Genomic DNA, 22,476 nt, shown 5'->3' on the forward strand with positions numbered 1-22,476 from the left:
ATATACATATATATATATATATATATATATATATATATATGTATAGATAAATATATACATACACATATATTTATGTATTTACATATACTGTATATATATATATATATATATATATATATATATATATATATTTATAAATATATATATGTATATACATATATATATATATATATACGTATATATATATATATATATATATATATATATATATATATATATATATATATACGTATATATATATATATATATATATATATATATATATATACTATATATATATATATATATATATATATATATATGTATATATATATATATATATATATATATATGTATATATATATATATATATATATATATATATATATGTATGTATATATATATATATATATATATATATATATATATATATATACATATATATAGTATATAGTATATATATGAACACACACATATATATATATATATATATATTATATATAGTATATAGTATATATATATATATGTATATATATATATATATATATATATATATATTTATATATATATCTAGCGATGGTGGGCAGGGCAGATTGTGGGGACTAAAGTCCACCCCAAAGACAAAGCAAAGTCCTTCAAAAGAAGGCAACCATGTTACCCCATACGAATGTGAAAAAGGCACGCTAATAGTTGATGGTATATATATATATATATATATATATATATATATATATATATATATATATATATATATATATATATATATATATATATATATATATATATATATATATATATATATACATACATATATATATATATATATATATATATATATATATATATATAGATATAGATGTAGATATAGATATAGATATAAATATATATATTTACAAATATATATATATATATATATATATATATATATATATATATATATATATACATATATATATATATATATATATATATATATATTTACCTATGTATATATATATATATATATATATATATTATATATATAAATATATATATATATATATATATATACATATATATTTATATATATATATATATATATATATATATATATATATATATATATATATATATATATATACATTACCGTGGTAGGGAGTATTACTCAGCAACTCATATTTGCCGTCAATTATATAAGTGGATGAGTAACATTAAGGAGTAACAAGAACTTTGGGTCCGAAAGAAATTCTTCCCTTTATCTCGATGAAGTCACTGGCAGCAGGGTGGAAGATTTTTTTTAAGGCAAGAGACAAACTTCTATTTTTGATGTCTGGCGAATGATCTTACTAGAGTTAGTATGGATTGGCAGGGGTCATTAAGCCTAGTTAGATAGGCACTGCGCATCACAAGGAATTAGCTATCATCTGATAAATCTAGTCAATGAATCTTCTGTTAGTTTAGTCAGTCAATGGAAAGCGAAGATGACAGAATGATCCCCAGTCCAGGGTAAAGCAGGGTGCATAGAATCTTCTGGGTTTTTAATACTAAAGAAATAAAAAATTTAAATAGTAAATGCAATGTTAGAACCATGACCATGAATTGGATTTGGAAGTTATGGCTAGTGGAGAATGAATTTATGAAATATATTTTGGATAACCTGACCTTAAGTGAAACCTGTTGTAAAGTGATTGGTAATGAAACCTTAGACCAAGGCATTATATATATTCATTCATGAAGAACAGATGAGTTTGGAAGAGAACGGGTAGGAATGATGATTACACCATGAGCAGAAAAGGCTTTAACTGAGTGGAGATCTATAATTAATGCATTGTTACTTGCAAAGTTTAAATCAAGACAATTCAATAGGAGTGTTATAATTTGACATGCACCAACAAATGATTCACCTGGATAGAGGGAAGAAAATACTTTGAAGAACTGCAGAGAGTGATAGATGAGATCACAAAGAAAGATATGAAAATTATGTTTTGTGACTTCAATACGAAATTTGGAAGGAATAATCAAGGTATAGAGAATGTGATGGTTGCTGATAGTTTTGGCGGAGTTCTAAATGAAAATGGAGCACATTTTATAAGTGTCTCCTCAAAAAACAATGTTGTCATTGGAGGTAACTTACTATATCCCACACAAGGACATCCTCATATATACATGGCCCTCACCATGCGGCAATTAGAAAAAAGGAAATAGGTCACACAGCCATTATTGAAGAGAGAAGGAGAACTCTAGGAAATGTAAGATGCTATAAAGGTGCAGATATTGGGAGTCATTACCACCTCCTCATTGAAACTGAAAGCACTCAAGAAATGACAATTGCATACCTTGGTTTGATGAAACAAAGCTTCTGGAAGATGGGCACAGAGAAACATTTGTAAATGAATGTAAAAATCGGTTAGCATTCTTAGATAATTGATGAAGGATAGTTTGATATTAAGAACATATATCAGTCAGTTGGTAGTGAAGCTTTGTGACATGCCATTTATATCAAATTACACGTGGACTACTATAAAAAGGAGAAAAAACAGAAATTAATACTTGAATGTATCCAAGGAAGTAATGTAAATTACAAAGTAGAGTTTTTTATGTATTCCAGTGTTGATAATGAGGTCAAAAGAAAAGCCAGGAATAACTAGAGAGAATACTTAGACAGGAAAGCAGATGAGGCTGACAAAGCTATGAATTCAACCAGTGGCTATGGTGTAAGAATTGTTCATAGAATTATTAATGGAATCTCTATTGGGGAAAAGAAAAAGCATATACCCATCAAAAAGGGGATGGATATGCTATGACAACAGAAGATGAAGGAAGGCAACGTTGGATGGAACACTTTAGTGAGGTTATGAATAGGAGACCTGAATGGCCTAATTTGATTGATATACCTTAAGCGGATGAAGACCTTGATGTGCCCATGAAAAAAATCAGTATGTTTGAAGTCGAAGCTATCATTAAGAAAGTCAGGAGATGGAAAACCCTTCGTTACTATGGAATAACTGCTGAGATAATAAAGGCTGGAAATAAGGTGACCCGCAAGAATACTTATGAAATAATTTTGTAGATGTGGAACGAGGAACCAAAACCTGATGAATGGGAATTAGGAGTGTTGGTGAAAATTGCAAAAAAGGAAACCTGACTGATTGTAATAATTAAAGAAGCATCACACGTCAGTTGTCATGAAAAAATATAGTATGCTTATTCTAAAGAGACAAGAGAGAAAGGTTGATTAAAAGGTGGAATATGAACAACCAAGATTTTTAAAAATGTAGAAGCTATACTGAAAAAAAAATCATGTTGAGACCTAGATACAAAATTTATCACAATATAGAAATCCGCTTTTGATGTCTTTTGTGGACTATGGAGAAGCCTTTGATAGTGTGCACCGGCCAATTTTGTGGAGAGTCCTTCATTATTATAGAATTGTTATATATGTAAATTTTATTAAGACTGTTCATGAGCATAGCAATTGCAAAGTAAATGTTAGTAGAGTTCTATCGAAGGTAGTTTTGGTAAACAGCAGAGTACTCCAAGGGAATGTGTTGTCACCTATGTTATTTATCCTCATGCGAAGAACTGTTGGAAATAGTGGAGAAGCATTGAACTGGATTGGTAAAAGGAAATCAGCTTACCTAGAGTATGCTGATAAAGCTGGGTTTATTAGCAGAACACTACAGGATTTGCTATGCTTGCTTACCAGAATACATGAAATATTCCATAAGGTTGGGGTCAAGACAAATAGAAGAAAGGCATAGATCATAAGAACGAAATATGCAATTGTACATGAAATTTCATTGGAAGGAGAAAGGATAGATGAGGTAGAATTATTTGAATATTTAGGAACTACTATCTCTAATATAACGTCCTTAGAGTTGAAGTTTAATGGAAGAATGTAAAGAGCAAATCAGAAAATTGCTAGGTTCTGTAAAATTAGGGGAATATATATATATATATATATATATATATATATATATATATATATATATATATATATATATATATATATATTTGTATATATATATATATATATATATATATATATATATATATATATATATATATATATATATATATATGTGTGTGTGTGTGTGTGTGTGTGTGTGTATTTGTCAAAAATGGGCTAACTTGTTCTTGGGTTCTGACAATGATACGGATCACCATCCGGAACTAGATTTTTCTAAGGAATCTTCAGTAATGTGAGATTCGAAAAATTTAGGCAATTTTGCTGACCACCCATAACTTTTGATGACAATTTCAGGATATGTCATAATTGGGCTGATTACGAAGCGATTAGCTTTTGACGATGATCGTCATCTCCATCCGAATCCAGAATTTTTTAATGAATTCTTCACTTTTGTAAGATGGGATCACTTTGGAAATTTTTGCTTATTAATCAACAAATATAGCACGGAATAATTTGTGATAATTTTAAGTATAAAGACGTCATAAGGTCTAGCAATCACCTTATTATGGTCCGGACTCTGGCATTTTTCTATACCTGCTGTTTCAGAATAAGAGAACACAAATTGGGATCCAGTAAGGGTCGGTATGGTATGATAGAGGGAACTACGTTTCCTTGTTGGATGTCTATGCTCTCTGGATATTTTTTTATTATTATTATTATTATTATTATTATTATTATTATTATTATTATTATTATTATTATTATTATTATTATTCAAGCTGTAACTTTATTTAGAAAAGCATAATACTAATAGCACAGCGTCTTACCAGTGAAACATTATTTAAAAAGTATTATATTGAGATAAAGAACATTGCTAAACCTATAGGTAACATGAATAATGAAAGTAAACATATATTTGATCAAGTGAAATTCTTTTGCACCATTGGGCCTCTATGTCTTGCATTAATTTGCTTCTCCAAGTATGGTAAAACCTTGACATATATCGATAGTACAAATAAGAGCATAATTATTAAATCACACTGAGTAGTTCAAGGACGTTTTAAGATGACAAGAGAATGATATTATTCCAAACGCATGTGCACTCAGAGAGAGAGAGAGAGAGAGAGAGAGAGAGAGAGAGAGAGAGAGAGAGAGAGAGAGAGAGAGAGAGAGAGAGAGAGAAAGCTCATTTTGTAATAGTAAGAAGAGAATCTCATTAGCAGCCTCTCATCATGTACATATCCTAATCTCTATTTTAGTTGAAAGAAATATATAAAAAAAAAATGATGATCTTTATATAAAGCTTAAAAAAACTGCCGCGTTCAGAGAGGAGAATGACACAACTGCCTACTTCAACCATCACAGTTGTTTATCTATTTCTTAGATGTAAAACTAATTTTTACATAAGGGAGAAATTGTTTCAAAACTTGCACACAAAAAAAAAGCGTGGAGGGAACTTCAAAAGAATTGAAATTCTCAAATGTTTTTATAGAAAGAGCTAGGATTGAGACCAAAGTCTTATTTCCAGTCACTACAATTCCTAATTTCTTAGATGATTGAAGAGTTTAGATCCATATTCTATCAAAGAGCAATTTTGTATGCATGTCGGATGAAGATACCAATGTATATCTTAATAAAAAAAAGATAACAGCATTCATTATTCTACTATGCAAATTTTGTAATAATTGATAGACAATGGAATCGATGACTTTATCAATATGCAGGTGATTTTAGGTATCGATCGGCGGATAATGAATTTGAAGCAACGCTGAAGTATGTTATTTTCGAGCTATGTAGAAAATATGAAACGACACGTGTAGTCAACATGTTTTCTATTTTTTCTTTTTTACTCTATTGAATAATAGAGCTTAAAACCAGTGGGGATTTAACATATATGAGTTGTTACTTACATAAAATTTATAGGTTCGTTTAAATATGTAAAATTTACCTTCAAGTTTATGAAGGCCTACACACATCATTCGTGATTTTTGTTTTTTATTTATTTTTCTTTTTTATTTTATTTTTTTTATTTATATATATATTTTTTTTGGCGTACCTGTCAATAATTGAGTGTTTGGTTTTCTAAATAATTCACGAGACTTTATCAAAACATACAGTTTAATAGCGATATGTAAATAAATTTAACAGCATTTCACATATTAAGTTGTATATAATACCATTGCATACAAAGGAGAATGATTCTTTTTCGGTTTTCTACTGATACAGAAAAAAACCACATCAACATCAATCTTGATTGTCGTCCTAAATCTAGCACTTCCATTTGGCAAAACTCTCAGCACGTCGTAATTTTCAACAGAATTCCTTTGGGAGAAAACATGGATGAGATAGTAATGGTTCGCGGATTACCCCATTCTCTGAATATATGACAAATAGCAGTCCGATAGCCTCTTGTGTCTCCTAACCAAATTTTTCGTATTTTTTGTTTTTATTTTATAAATGCGATTTTTCAAATCCTTTCGGGTTTCTTAAATTGACATACAGTATAAGAAGGGTGAGAGAGAGAGAGAGAGAGAGAGAGAGAGAGAGAGAGAGAGAGAGAGAGAGAGAGAGAGAGAGAGAGTTGTATCATGATTACATATGTACATAAGGGAAAGATGGGTTTATATCTATTCTTTTCTTTTTATCATTACATATTTAGCGTGTTAAATTTAATTTGAAACTCGCCGTATTGCTGTATTCAAGAGAGATGCAGTACAGTAATTTCTGCTTTCTTATTTCTAAGTTTATCTTATTTTCCCGTGCGGAAACGAGTAAAAATCATCACTAGGTCTGCCCTATATAGGCTAGTTCTGTTCATTCAGTAAGATGAGCGTATGTCACTGCAATCAAAATGAATAATATATCGGACACTTCCAAATTAAAGAAGATATATGGCATGACAGGTCCTGTGAAATGGCTGAAATCCTACTTGAGAAACAAGTGATGCTTGAGGGATCATTTGTGTGTGTTTGTATCGTGCACGTGTGTGTGTGTATGTGTATGTACGTATGTGTGTGTGCTGATTTACTAAACGATAGACATATGTCGGGCTGAAATTATTATAACCAGTGCTATGAATCTATAATGACTGAGTTGTTTGGTTAAGAATACTTCATTAAAATAAGTGTTACAGAATCTCTAGTCAGATGTCGGAAATTAATCAAAATCAAATACATTTAAAGTAGAATGTCATAAATATCACTAGATAATAATCGGTTAATTTTCATTTCATCACAATTTAATTAATTTTACTATTAGATGTTTTACCAAATGTAAATAAAAGTGTTGATTACTATCATAGTAGCCATATTATGACAAGAATGAATAAAATCCTTCACACATTTAAGAATGATATAAAATAAAATATAAATTACGTGATGAATATCCACCGATGTTGTAAAATGGGTTTAGTAAACATTGTATTCAGATTGTTAACTCAATGAATACTTGAAAAGGATACTGCTAATTACGCTAATTATTTACTATTGAAACAAAGATTATTCTAAAATAATGCTGTCCTGCTTTCCTGGTAATTTTAGAAATCTTTTACAGTAGTCTAATAACTTATAAATTATAATTCGATGCAATCGTTTGTACATTCCGTGTCAAAACAAAAACCTAATTTAGTTATGCACATAACTTACGGTTAAACCTGTGGATGGTAAGCTAACTTTAGAAACTGTAAAAACCTCCCAAAAACAATCAGGTCAGAGAGGCAAGAGTTTTGCATAGTATGGTCCAAGGTGAATTGAACTGAGTATAAAATTTATTTTCAATTATATGTATATAAAGAAAAACTGTCATACTTAATCTAATATAAAGAATGATGGGCAGTCATATATCACAATTTTCCTTGGAAATATTAAATAATAAATGCCAACGCTTATACTGAGATTATACATGTAATTATTTCTAAGTTATGTGGAGAACACAATTGTTAACCTTCTTTTAAGATGGTATGGGAATTCTATATTTATCCTCATGACGAAGTTTTAGAGTATTTTACCAATGCATTTCACTTAAGATTACTCAGGATAATGAAAAATAATACAATGATTATATGAAGTTTCCTAAGAATTCTATGAATTATTAGATCCTATATTATTATTATTATTATTATTATTGTTATTATTATTACACACACACACATATATATTATATTATATTATATATATATATATATATATATATATATATATATATATATATATATATATATATATATATATACATATATATATATATATATATATATATATATATATGTGTGTGTGTGTGTGTGTGTATACATATACATATACAGTATATATATATATATATATATATATATATATATATATATATATATATATATATATATGTATATATATATATATATATATATATATATATATATATATATTTATATGTATATATATATATATATATATATATATATATATTTATATGTATATATATATATATATACATATATATATATATATATGTATATATATATATATATTTATATGTATATATACACATATATATATATTTATATGTATATATATATATATATATATATATATATATATATATATATATATATATATATATATATATATATATATATATATATATTTATATGTATATATATATATATATATATATATATATATATATATATATATATATGTATGTATATATATCCTGTATATCAAGCCTAACATGAAGAGAGATTTATGCCAACCTATTCAACATAAAAATATTCGCTACATGTTTGAACCTCTGAAGTTCCAATAATTCAACTGCCTGATTGCGAATATCATTCCACAATCTGTTAACAGCTATAGTAAAACTTCTAGGATACTCTGCCGTATTGAGCCTTATAGTAGAGAAGGCTACACTGTTAGAGGTAACTGCATACCTAGTACTTAGCCTACATACAGGATGGTACATACAGTTCAGGAAGATGAGAATGCAAAGGATGGTCAGAAATATAAAAAATCTTCTTCAATATGCATAAATAGCTAACCGAAAGATGGTCCCAGATGTCAGTGTCCATATCAGGAATAATAAAACTAATAGACCGCAAGTTTCTGTCCTCTATATTAAAATGGGAGTCGGGAGCCTAAGCCAGACAGAAAAACAATATGACATTATAACTGTTTTCAATAAGTTAATGAGAAATAAAATTAAAAATCTCAAAAGAACATATCATATAAATATATGTACTCACAAGAGCATAATTGATGGCTAATATTTCTGTCAAATTTACATTAACATTTGATAAACAATCCTATGATATATATTTTCCCAAGTAGCAAAACTGTTGAATACCTCAATGCTTAATTTGAAAAGACATTTATTTAGGGTTATTCATGATATAACAGGATGCATAGTGATCATAATGCACGAAATGTTATGTCATGATCTGCAGGAATGTGAAAAAGTGTACAGTATGCAGCAAAAGTCATGATACTTGAATTAAGTTATTTTCATTCGAAAGTCAGTTAACTGGCTACTCTTACATTCTTCGTATTTCTAATGGGAATAGGTTTCAACTAAAAAATATTTTGAAACTTCGCTCAATAAAACAGGCTCTTCATTAAGCATGGTTTTAATCTGCTATCGGTATACTTTTATCACAATATCACCTAGATCATCTTGGAATAATTAACACAATAATCCTTAATAACGATGAAAAAATAAAATGGGTTAACTACAGCACTGCAATTGTTCAGTGGCTACTTTCCTCTTGGTAAGGGTAGAAGAAACTCTTCAGATATGTTAAGCAGCTCATCAAGGAGAAGGACACTGCAAAATCAAACCATTGTTCTCTAGTCTTGGGTAGTGCCATAGCCTCTGTACCCTGGCCTTTCACTCCCTTGAATTAGAGTTCTCTGGCTTCAGGGTACTACTCGGGAACGCTGTTCTATCTTATTTTTCTTTCTCTTGTTTTATTTTTTTTTCAAGTTTTTATAGTTCAGTTTTTATAGTTCATGTATGAAAGATATATTGCATGTCATTACTACTCTTAAAGTATTTTAATATGGTAGTCTTTTACTTCTTCCGTAATTTATTTACATGTTTTCTTTCCTCACTACGCTATTTTTTCCCTATTGGATTCCTAGGGCTTATAGCATCTTGCTTTTATAAGAAGGCGTTGTAGTTTATTTTCTAAAAATAAAAAAAAACAACAATGATAATAATAATAATAATAATAATAATAATAATAATTATAATAATAATAATAATAATAGCTGTGGGTCAATATGTCTCACCTGATTATGGTGTTCCATTCGTAAAGTAAAATTAAATAACAGAGGGGTAGAATTAATTCATTATATTCCTAATAGCGAAGAAAACTCACAACGTTGCTTACTTATTTATCTATTATTTTATCCTCAAGCTGAAGAAACTAATTGAGAGACTAGATATATGTAGGTAGAGTTGATTATATCCTAAGCTCTGACTGCTAATAATTTATTACAAGTTTCGAAATAACAATCCTAACTACCATTTTGCTTTATACACATAAACTGCATAAGGAGAGATAGGTAATAACTTTGATTTCATATCCCAAATGTATAAAATGTTATTAGAATATAAGGCTCTGCTTAAATTTTTTGCCATATTGATGCCCTCTCTCCCAGTTTTCCTCTATCCAGACAGATAGTTTCAAGATTAGTCTTGCAGAGTCACGGTGCCAGAGAGATTCATGCTGCAGTAATGTACTTAATATTTGTTCTGAAATATTAATTTATCATGAAACGTTTTTTTTTAACGGTGTAATATTTTTCAGTAATAAGATTCTTCATAAAAAAGTGACCAACGTTCCCTTATATATACCTATACTTGGGTAATTTTCATAAGTTCTGTGACCACTGAGAGTGGAGGTACTTTTCTCATCAGATTTGAATTTTTGAGGGGTTAACAAAAAATTTAGCCCCCATGCCCCTGTCAAAAGTGTGGGCATGACATTTGAGACCCCTGAATTAAAAAATGGCCGCAGTCGCCAGTATAAAAATTTAACTCTTTCCTGGTTTGGCTTAGAGTGCTGTACAAAATATGTTTTACAGGTTTTTTGGTATGAGAAATTCATTTCTGATGTTATTTTATTGATTTGACCTGTTTTTCATATTCAAATTCCCTATGATTGCCGATTTTGAGCACTAAACGTTCAATTTTGCTAGGTCATTACAGACCTTTTATAGTAGGTTGTAATTAAAGTTTTTTTTTTTTTTTTTTTTTTCGTGATGAATCATTCTATTAATGACAGAAGTAAAAGTAAAGACACAAAAATCACTTTACAACAAAACCAAAGTCAATGGTTGAAAAACGTTGAAACACAAGGAAATGTCAATCAATAAATTGATATTGATTAGCAAATGTACACCACTAAATCAACTGTTTTACGTCAATGCTGGGACTTTTATTCTTCTGAATCTGTTGAATCCCCAGACCCACTTATCTCACTGTCAGATTCACTTTCCTGTGCGGAGTCAGGAAGCATGAGCTGTTGCGGCAAAAGGGGTTGAGTGTATCGCACTGGTCGGCATTTTCCATTCACATGTACCCAGCCATGACCAATAGGGGATGGATGGTCAAACAAGTTGTAGTGTAGTTGGCAATAAGCTGTAGTGTAGTTGGCAATATGTGATATAGTTTGTCCTTTCAACATGAGGATTCAAGGAGTTCTCATGAGGTGGGAGGCAGATCGTTCTCTTCTTAATTTTTTGCCACTTGGAAGCCCTTGGTTGCCCGCAAGTAGCATCTGCACTTTCACCATAGATACAGGACAGTACAAAGGTCTTCATATCAGCTCTGATACTATCCTCCAAGTCGATGCTTTCACCAATTCGTCCCAGGAGCTTTCTCACCTCGGGATCAGAGATCATTGTCTCCACTACCTTCTTCTTTCCACGGCCTTATAACCCTGATGTATGATCACTGCCAGTGATCACATGGAGAGGGATGGTGACTTGTGAGACTTCTCCTGGTAGCATGTCGCAGCAGTTGATAAAGACATGATTGCATTTGATAAGTAGATCAACAGGGAGTTGCTGTGAGAGATATACTGCTTGAACATACACATCTATATCTTCACTGTCAAGTACAACTGCCCCATTAAAGTTCCTCGTCCTGAGCTTGGCATAGGCAGAGAACATCATTGTGTCAACATCTGAGTGCCTGAAAATAAAGTCTGTGTTTGCCACACCAGTACTCACATTGGTTGCTCTTTCTCCCTCACAGTAGATAATCCCACAACACATCATAGATGCTTGTGCTTTCAGCTGTTCCCTGAGGAGCTTTTGCAGTCTGATCTTGTTTCCTGATCTGACCATTAGTTGGTTAAATTCAGCAGCTCCTGGGAATGTGTCTGTGGGCTTTGGAAAAACGTTTGGAATATGTGCATGTTTTGCTGCCCTTCGATCGTGCTCATCATCCTTGATGCTGAAAGGAAGGTCATACTTGTCGTTGATAAGAATTATGTAAGGGGTTCCATAGGCATGGCGTGAGAACATGATCTTGCAGATCATTTCTAGATAGTCCTTCCAGCAGTACTTTGAGCCGTCTCGTGTCTTTGCCTCATGGTCCTCGGGTGTGAGAGTAGCTATCCGCCAGATCATACCCATGTCGACAATGCTGATGTAGTTTTCTGGTTCTTGAACAACTGGGTCAAGGTTAAGCTGATCCAAGAGCTTGATCTTCATTGTTTTGTGCTTTGACCCATCTGCATTGTACAGAGACAAGCACTCCTCAGTCACTCTCCCCTCAAGGGCTGACTCAAGTGGGAGTATGCCTGATCCTTCTGCAAGGTCTACCAGGGCTGCCAGACCCGACCTCTCCATCTGAGCCACTTTCATTGGCGTGCCTGTTGGTGCACAAATCTGTTCACTGGCAAAGCTTTGCCTTTTATTCTTGTGGATTGTTGCAGTGAGAGGCTGTGTCTTCGTGAATACTCGCTCGTTCAGGAGAGTTTCAACTTGAACTTGGCTATCTTGAAAAGAAGTGTTGAAGTCTTGTACTAGCTGTGGAGAAGAAACCAGACCAGACTGCAGTAACCTCAGTGAAGGAGATGAGTTATCAACTGGTTCAGCGCTAAATTCTTTCATGCAGTATTGTAAATCCTGAAATGCTTGTTCATCCTTCTTCATCCTCGCTGTTTGACACGCAACATGTTTCCTGTTGTGACACTCAAATTTGACATTCTGCTTCACTGCAGCCTTCACTCTGCCAACATTGTTTACATTCCTTATTGCAGAGAACAGTTCCTTCTCGTTTTGCAAAAGGCAAAGCCATCCTTGTTTCAACTTAGAGTTCAGATTCATAGTTGTTTCGATCCAGAGGTCAAGTGGTTGAGAGGAGTAGGGTAGACATGTCATAGACTGGGCAAAGTGATTGTTAAAGAATTCCTTTTGCTCATTTGATAAAGAAGACAACATTGCCCAGTAATCTGGCAGCCACCTTCCATTATCATGGTTGCTGTGTGCCATCAGTCCAGGCAACATGTATGTTGAGGATATGTACTCCTGTCCATATCTGGCATGGCACGCATCAAGATTCTGTACAACAGGGTCTTACATCTCTATGAACAAAAGCCAAAAGTCCCCCATGTCGGTACCAGGTTTCTCATAAACTCTGTTGATCAAAGTCTTCATGTTATCGTCATTTTCAAGGTCCGATTAAGCTTCATGAAGTGTCTCTTGGGTTTCGGTGACTATGTTACACAGAATGTCCAGCCTCTCTTTCATATTTTCTGACAGTTCCTCATGCTCAAGAATGTCTCTTTGCCGAAAGTGGATAAGAACCTCTCTCCAGGCCATGATGTAGCACACACCATACCTGTAATGTTTGCCTTGTGGTGCTTGGTCCACGGATCCATCCATCACCACTCATGCTGATACTAGAGTGTCTGCTAATCCAGAGCCCTTGATTCTTTTATATGTAACATGCATGTACGGCTTCTATTGGTGGAAAGCATCTATGATTGGGGTGATATTCCTAAACAATTCTAGATTCTCTGCCTTGAGTTGGAGAATTGTCTCATAGTTGAGCAGATCTCCAATGAGAAAGAAGAATGGGATTTTCTTCTTGCGCATTGTTTCCACTAGCTTTTTCATGATATCATGTATCACTGACTTGCTTGGGGGTTCATCATAGGTGGTGTGAAAGTAGGCATTGCTCTTGTTGGGTGGTGGACAACGGCAGGATTAGGCACCACTGTATGCTGGAACCCGTTGCTCATACGGTAGGGGTCTTGTACCTTCATGGTTGTTGCGAGACAATGCATGTATAATAGAGTGAGCACATTGCGGAGCTGTGCCCTTCACTGGTGGGTTTACCCAGGCACGAATTGGTGGCTCGCTGGTACTGCCAGGGGGGCATCTGTATTGTTGAACATGTGTGATCTCTCAACATTTCCTTGTCAGCTGTTCAGAGATCCCCTTCCTGGCAAGCCTGGCAAATGCCACTTTATCTGGTTTCCTTTCTTAGCTTCTGGCTGCACGAACATGACATTAGTTCTGTGAGCGCCTGCTGCACTGCCTGTCATATTATCCAACTTGAATTCGTCGTTGTCAACAATGACAACGCCCGGCTTGCTATCTGCAATCTCTGGCAGGCTGGGGCCTGACACCTCAACATCCTTAAGCGCCCAATGGTCATAGAGGAGAAGTGCATCTGAGTAGCTGATGCAGACACCACTCTTGTGAAGTATGTCCACCAGGTCTTTACTCCTTGTCCTACAATTGAGGTGTGTGCTATGTATATATTGTTAGTTTTAATTGAAATTGGAAAATTATAGCCTAGTTCTCCAGGTTATCATTTTGTTCTATTTATAGCCTGATAAAATGCAAGATTGCTTACGAGCTATTTTTTTTAGCTGAAATACTAGAAATTATTACAAAAAAAAAAAAGTCACATATTGACCTTTTCATATAATATTCTATACATTACCTTATGTTATCCTTGTGAACCACCTAGGGGCAGCATATGAGATACAAAACGCCTCAAAAAGGTTTTAATGCCCCATGTTTAAACCAAGTACTTAAGTTTTTTACTATTAGTGGGATGTTAAGTGAATATCAAAATATTCATAAACCTATTCTGTCCATCCTTAAAAAAAATAAAGCAAGCTTTGCATTATTGGTAGGCAAAAAAAGACCTGCAAATTAACCCTGGGTAAGTTGACAGGCCCCAAATTTGGAACCAGGCGCAGGCGCAAAGCAATTTTTCCCAGGTTTCATCCTGTTGCCTTGTCTGTGGCGTCGTTCTCGAGGTGCGCCGCTTAAGACTTTGTTATGATACAACATGGGTGGGATGGACAAGTAGGAGCTTCAGATACTCGCAGAGATGTAGCTCTTAAAATTTTTTTGGGTCTCAATTTTGGTACCACACTACTAAACTGTATTGAAATTTCCATTTTGTATGCTTTTATATTTCGCTAAATATCTCAGAGGGATATCAATGAAAGTTAAAGAGATTCTTACTGAACATTGGTGAATAGTGTCGCTATGCAGTGATGTTGCCATCTCTGTGCTAGGCTGCCGGTTGTTCAAGTATATAGGGGGAAAACTAAAAAAAGAAAATTCCATCTTTTCAGGTTTGCAAAATGCAGAAGAAATTCCCTTCTGAGAAAAGACTCGACGAGATTTAGGAATCTCTTAGTCATTTTAATAATATTGAGAGTACTGATGACACGTGTTTTTATCAGAAATATGGTGACGTGCCCCAGTTGGACACCATCGACTAGGGAAGTGCCTTTATCGAGTGCCATGCCAGTGCCCATTTTCACCCCTGTCACAGATTTGGTGTTTTTTCAGCCTAGGACCTTGAAAATTGGCATGAATGCTGCCATGCCATTCAACTTTATTATGCAGTTCGCCAAAGTTACTTATGTATAACGTAAATATTTCCTAAAGATTATTTTCTAGATATTTATACTTTTATATACTTATTTTTCTAAATTCTCCAAATTAAATATTTAAAATGATTGGTTTTTAATTTACTCCTACCATAACATTGAGGAATGAATATTATTAATTAAGAAACTTAAGGATTTGAAATATATTTATTAATAAGGAAGTTATATTGTCCGAAAGTTGAGGTCATATTTATGATACCACATTGGTAATGGCGTACCCGCTTTGGAACTTGACCAACCCAGGGTTAAGGCCAAAATTTAAAACTTCATAATTATATATACACATTTTTTTTTCAATCATATGTTAGTAAACCTTCTGATTTGTTATGTTTCATCTGGAGATTTAAATGTACTGGCTCCAGTCTAAAGTTAAAGAGGACTTCTTAGATCCTATTCATTAAGTTTTAATTGACAGTAACTAAGTACTACCCTTGACTACTTAAACCTTCGTAAAACTATGTAACATTATAAATAATAACTACTAGAAGATTACAATGAATAGTTGTTGATGGACATTGTTGTTACAACAAGAATATATTCTATGGAATTCCATAGGGTAGTGTTCATGAAATATTTTTTGTGTTCAGATGTATTTTCATCTACATTTCATGTGGTTTTGATATTGAAGCTTTTATCGAAAATTGGTAACCCTCCCTGCTCTCTCTCTCTCTCTCTCTCTCTCTCTCTCTCTCTCTCTCTCTCTCTCTCTCTCTCTCTCATCTTGCCAGCTTCTGTTATTGTTTGATCGATTGACAGTTCTATGGTGTTGTTTTGTCCAAAGCGTAAGCCTACGGTCGACTAATAAAAATGTATTGTAATACAATATGAATATAGGCCTACTATTGTAGACTCGGATGCTTAATTAGATGTTATGATAAGTCTTTTTTTAGATAAAGGGAGTTAATGAAGGAAAAGCTTGAACAGGGAACTCAGAAATACTTTAATGCAAATATAGATTTACCATAATATAAGGTGTATTGATAATTAGGCCTAAGTCATGTTTTCAGTGGAAAAGTAAACACTTTTGATTTAGTTGATACTTTTTAATAATTGTCAAAGATAGCATTTAGACAATATTAGATTAAAACCAGATCATAAATAAATGTAGGTTAGATGATGGAGATATATGATGCACAAGAAAATTATACTTAAGTGAAAATAAATATATGGATGATTATATATTAGAAATTCTTAACAAACTGAATAAGGAAACTTTGCGCTTAATTTATACATACAAAATAAACAATCATAGATTTCTCAAATTAATTGGATTCCAAAAGTGGCGCCCATCTATGGGTCAGGTCTCTCTCTCTTCTGCTCTAGACCTATGAGGCATCCGAAACAATAGTCCAGGTGGCTGTAAACCGTTCGTTATCCCTCTGGCTGAAGAATAGGACGTTCAACTCATTAGCGACAGACGTCATTGGCGCTGGGATGTTAGATCCACAGAATCTAGTAGTGGTGCTACTTGGATAAGACATATCTCCCGCTAGATTCACATACACGCTGTTTACACCACATTTGTTGACCATGTTCATAAGTGTGAATTCTAACTGAATCTTGGTGCCAGGTGGAGACTGTGAATGAGAAGAGCAGTTGTTGTAAAACTGATTGATTTACATTTTTATTGAATTGTTTTATAAGATTAGTTTAATAGGAGGGTAAATCCAACCTGGTTTTTTAAGAAATAGGATTGGAGGAGAAATGAAAGCGGGCTTAAAAGGTTTAAAGGCAACTCATTAATGGGAGAGGCAAGGGATAGGACAATGCCATAGAAATTGGCCATATATCCATATGTTTTTAGGTTGGTTTAATTTAGAGGTTTTAGGGGTTGATAAAGGGTTAGATTTTGAGGTTAAGGGTTTAAGGCTTCCCCAAAGCCCCTCCATATGGGAGAAATCGAAAGCAGATGGATGGAAAAAGATGGATAAGGCCTACTCTTTGAAAGAAATCTTTAGTGTTGGAGTGATGTAGAGGTTTGGGTGGTGGTAAAGGGTGGAGCTTTGAGGTTAATGGGCTAGTGGGGTAATAGAAATGATTCGAAGGAAATTCAGAAGAGTTTGATTTACTCTAATCCAGAAAATTCAGAAGAGTATGACGTACTCTGATCCAGGAAATTCGGAAGAGCTTGACTTACTCTGATCCAGGAAATTCAGAAGAGCTTGACTTACTCTGATTTAGGAAAATCAGAAGAGTTTAACTTACTCTGATCCAGGGAATTCAGAAAAGTTTGACTTACTCTGATCCAGGAAATTCAGAAAAGCTTGATTTACTCTGATCCAAGAAATTCAGAAGAGCTTGACTTACTCTGATCTAGGAAAATCAGAAGAGTTTGACTTACTCTGATCCAAGGAATTCAGAAGAGCTTGACTTACTCTGTTCCGGGAAATTCAGAAGAGTTTGACTTACTCTGATCCAGAATTCACATGCTTTCTTCTGCCAGGCATAGTTGGGGCTCACAGGTGCCGCTATTGTGCCCGAGTCTCCGATGGCAGTTGCAGTGATTAACTGTAAATATTCGACGGAAATGAAATGGTTAATGAAGAATTTCAAAGATGCAAAACTATTTTTTTTAGATAATACACAATAAAAGTTTTAAGAGAGAGAGAGAGAGAGAGAGAGAGAGAGAGAGAGAGAGAGAGAGAGAGAGAGAGAGAGAGAGAGAGAGAGAGAGAGAGAGAGAGAGCGCTACATATGCTTTTGGTCAGAGCGAATTAGTTTTTAACGTTTAGAGAGTTTCTACCATCCTGTCTAACTTAATCTTGAGTTAGTTTACCGCGTTACTGTTCACTACATCCGCTGGAAGTCTGTTCCGTGGATTTGCTATTTTGTATGTAAAGAAATAACCACATTGAGTGTTGTATCTTTTCTATTCTTTTTTTATATCCGAGAGAGAGAGAGAGAGAGAGAGGAGTGTAAGCAAACTGCAGTATTTGATTATTTAATCCACTCTGGAGAAGAGCAGATAATAAGCGAACAATTCTTACTAAGAAAATACAGTAATTTAAGAGGCACAAACTAGGATTAAGTTACACCAAGTATTAAAACACTTAACTACAATACTGCAACTTTTGTAATGTGGAATTAGCTGGAACTGGGCTCTTTGGGGTCCTATAAGGCATATTAGAATTCTCTTGCTTGAGGGTACACTCGGGCACACTATTCTATCTCATTTCTCTAACTTTTTCAAGTTTTTTATAGTTAACATAGAAATTATTTATTTTAATATTGTTACTGTTCTTTAAACATTTCATTTTGATTGTTCTATAATCCTCTTGTAGTTTAATCATTTCCTTTCCCCACTGGGCTAATTTCCCTATTGGAACCCTTGGGCTTATAGCATCCTGTTTTTTTTTTCAACTAGGGTTGTAGCTTGGCAAGTAAAAATAATAATAGCCTTGGGTAGTGCCATAGCCTCTGTACCATTGTCTTCCACTGCCTTTGGATAGAGTTCTCTTGTTTGGGCACACTATTCTATCTTATTTCTCGTCCTTTTTCAATTTGTTTTAGCTTATATCTAAATGATTTATTTGAATGTGGTAATTGTTCTCAAATATTCCCTTCTAATTTTTCATTACTTCTATTGTGATTTATTTATTTCCTTTCAACGATGGACTATTTTTCCCTGGTGGAATCCTTGGCACTATCCTGCTTTTCCAACTAGGGTTGTAGCTGAGCTAGTAATAATAACAATAATAATTTCAAAAAATTATCCTTACCTCATGGCAGCTGGTCGACCTGAGTTCAAATGTGATGTCAAATCCGGTTCCACTATTAGTCAGACTGTTGGCGAATTCGGCTAAGAAGTTTGAAGATGGAAGTTTCATAATACCAGTCTGGGATCCTTTCAGACTATGGAAAGGAAAGTAGCGATGAGAAATTGAATTTCAGTCTAGTGTAGGAAATTTTATGTAAATGCTCCGTCATTTGAGTCTTAGGACATTGAAAATTTAGGCCAGGATTGCCAGGGATGTAAAAAGTGGGGGATTAAATGGATAAGATTGCACATAGTATATAATAACCTTAAGAAATAACTTACAAACTTCCTTTAAACTTTTAGGGTTAGGCTAGGGTAGGTTTGGTTAATTTAGATTAGGATATGTTATGCTAGGTTGGTTTGGTTATTTTAGATTAGGTTAGGTTATGCTAAGTTGGTTGGGATAGATATAAGTTAATTAGGTTAGGTTAGGGTATGTCAGAGATATAAGAGTGTGAGCTTAAGATTTAAGTATAGACTTAATGCATCCATTGAATTCCAGGTTAGAAGGCATGGAAAGATTTATTAATCGACACTCCTTTATGGAAATGAGGTGTGTACATTAAAGTGTTTATGATGAAATGTCTTTTTAATATATGTACGAGATGAAGTATATGAGGACATGCAGAATCAATGAAACGTTTCATGTAGGTAAAAGTATGAGTAGATGAGTTTTTAGATGACCCAGTCAATTAGCCTTTAAAGGTCTGCACATAAATGGAAGAGGCAAGGGAGAGTGACATTACCCTAGAGACTGTCCATATACACATATGATCACTGCCCAAGCCCTCTCTCTGCTAAGCTACGGCCAGGGAGAGCCAAATAATGGCTGCTGATGACTCGGCGAGTAGACATATAGGCTCTTACGAAGCTCCCTTCCTTAGCTCACAAGGATTGTGAGTGAGATTGCAGACACTAAAGAAACTATCAAGTTTGAGCGTGACTGAAATACAACTCCTGCAAGCATCAAGCCAGAACGCTTCCAATTGATGTCTTGGCGGGTAGACCTATAGGCCCATGTAAAGCCCCCATCTTTAGCCCACAAAGATGTTAAGATAGCAGACACTAAAGAAACTATCAAGTCTGAGCATGACTGGAATCCCAGTCCGGCAAGCACCAGGCCATGACGCTTCCATCAGGCCACCACAACCCTAAAAGAAGGAATTGTGTTGGCTAGATGGGACGATAGAGGAGATGTGAATACAAGAAGTTCACCTTATGTTGGATACTTTACAGCCTTAGGCTGGCTTTTATGTGGTGACACAGAAATTAAGTAGGCTTATATTACTCACACCAATGGCGAAAGTGTTGGTCGTTCGAATTCTACTGAATCATAGCGGCCCAGACTGAAGGTATTCAGTATTACATTAGTCCACATTGGCGTCATCTGAAAATATAACACTCGAATGATTATAAAATATACAATGCGGCATCAAGATATTCATATATATTCACAAGAATGTAAATAACAACCACAATGTTATTTAATATCGAATTCAGCATTTGGGAATTTATATCCCCTGGAAATTCATTTATGAAAAATTTTTCTGGCTGAAAAAGGATTTGAACTTATGCCCTGAGTCCAAACAATGTCAGCAGGGAGCACTTTACCAATCGAGCTATCATACTCATAGGTTCGAATCCTTGCTCAGCCATCGAACCTATGCCCTGGTTGATACAATGAAAGTAGGGACTATTTTACCAATCGAGCTATCATACTCATAGGTTCGAATCCTTCCCCAGCCAAAAGCATTTATCATAAATGAGTTTCCAGTGGATATATATTCCCAAAGGTAGAATCCTATACTAAATGTCATTGTGGTGGATATTTACATTGATTACAGTAACGAGTGTTAGTGATATATTTATATACACAGGCATATTCCAATTCATCAAGATATAAACAAAGGTTTTAGGTGGCAAATCATCACAATATATGTAATTCAAAAGTCACTTTCTATTCAGAATGTATATTCCTTCATTTTTATCTTTATAACATATACTGTACATTACCATTTTGGTCATTTGTATAAGGAAACATACTTATATCCAGCTCGATAACTAATCAAATGAATCGGTTAAAGACTGATTGTTAAGCCTGTCTCATGAGAATATACTGTATGTACACACACACACACCCACATATATATATATATATATATATATATATATATATATATATATATATATATATATATATATATATATATATATATATATATACATATATATATATATATATATATATATATATATATATATATATATATATATATATATATATATATATATATATATGTATATATATATATATATATATATATATATATATATATATATATATATATATATATATATATATGGGTGTGTGTGTATACTTACGCACACAAATGTACACACACATACATTGAAAAATAAGCAGGGGAAAGATGAGAGGATGATGGATGGATGAACTAAGAAAGTTTGTGGGTGTGGACTGGCATTAGAAAGACCAGAAAAGGACACATATATAGTTGCCCTTTTCAATTGTTCTAATTTTCCATTTCTCAACAGTACTACACGCCACCAGTAGCTGTGCTATGTTGGTCATTGGTAGAAAGAGCAAAATACAAAGAAAAGAAAAAGCAACATAGCACAGCTACTCGCAGCATGCAGCACTGTTGAGAAAAAGAAAATTAGATTTTAAATCTCTTAGATATTCATGATCGTAATAACCTTTTTATTAGGCAGGGTTCAAATTCAACATTTACTTGGAGCAAGCTGTAGATATTTCGGGCAAAATAAGCCACTCCTGATGATGTCATAGCTAATCATGTCTCCTAAGACCCACCCCGTGATGACGCCATAGCCAATCGTGCCGTCCAAGACCCAACCTCTGATGATGTCATAGTCAATCATGTCTCCCATACCCCACCTCCTGACATGATGATGTCATAGCCAATC

General features: G+C 33.4%; 1 protein-coding gene across 1 annotated transcript in view; it reads right to left on the reverse strand.

Annotated features, from left to right (window-relative positions):
- Positions 1–16,861: 16,861 nt before the first annotated feature.
- LOC137642154 (protein SpAN-like) overlaps positions 16,862–22,476 on the reverse strand; it is a 30,967-nt gene continuing 25,352 nt past the window's right edge. Inside the window, exons 14-17 of the mRNA XM_068374694.1 lie at positions 20,826–20,920; positions 19,496–19,628; positions 18,186–18,284; positions 16,862–17,353 (exon numbers count right to left, since the gene is read on the reverse strand). Coding sequence (XP_068230795.1) covers positions 17,102–17,353; positions 18,186–18,284; positions 19,496–19,628; positions 20,826–20,920 — 579 coding nt within the window. The 3' untranslated portion in view covers positions 16,862–17,101. The remainder of the gene's footprint in view (positions 17,354–18,185; positions 18,285–19,495; positions 19,629–20,825; positions 20,921–22,476) is intronic.

Source organism: Palaemon carinicauda, chromosome 6, assembly GCF_036898095.1.
Source record: "Palaemon carinicauda isolate YSFRI2023 chromosome 6, ASM3689809v2, whole genome shotgun sequence".
Lineage (NCBI taxonomy): Eukaryota > Metazoa > Arthropoda > Malacostraca > Decapoda > Palaemonidae > Palaemon > Palaemon carinicauda.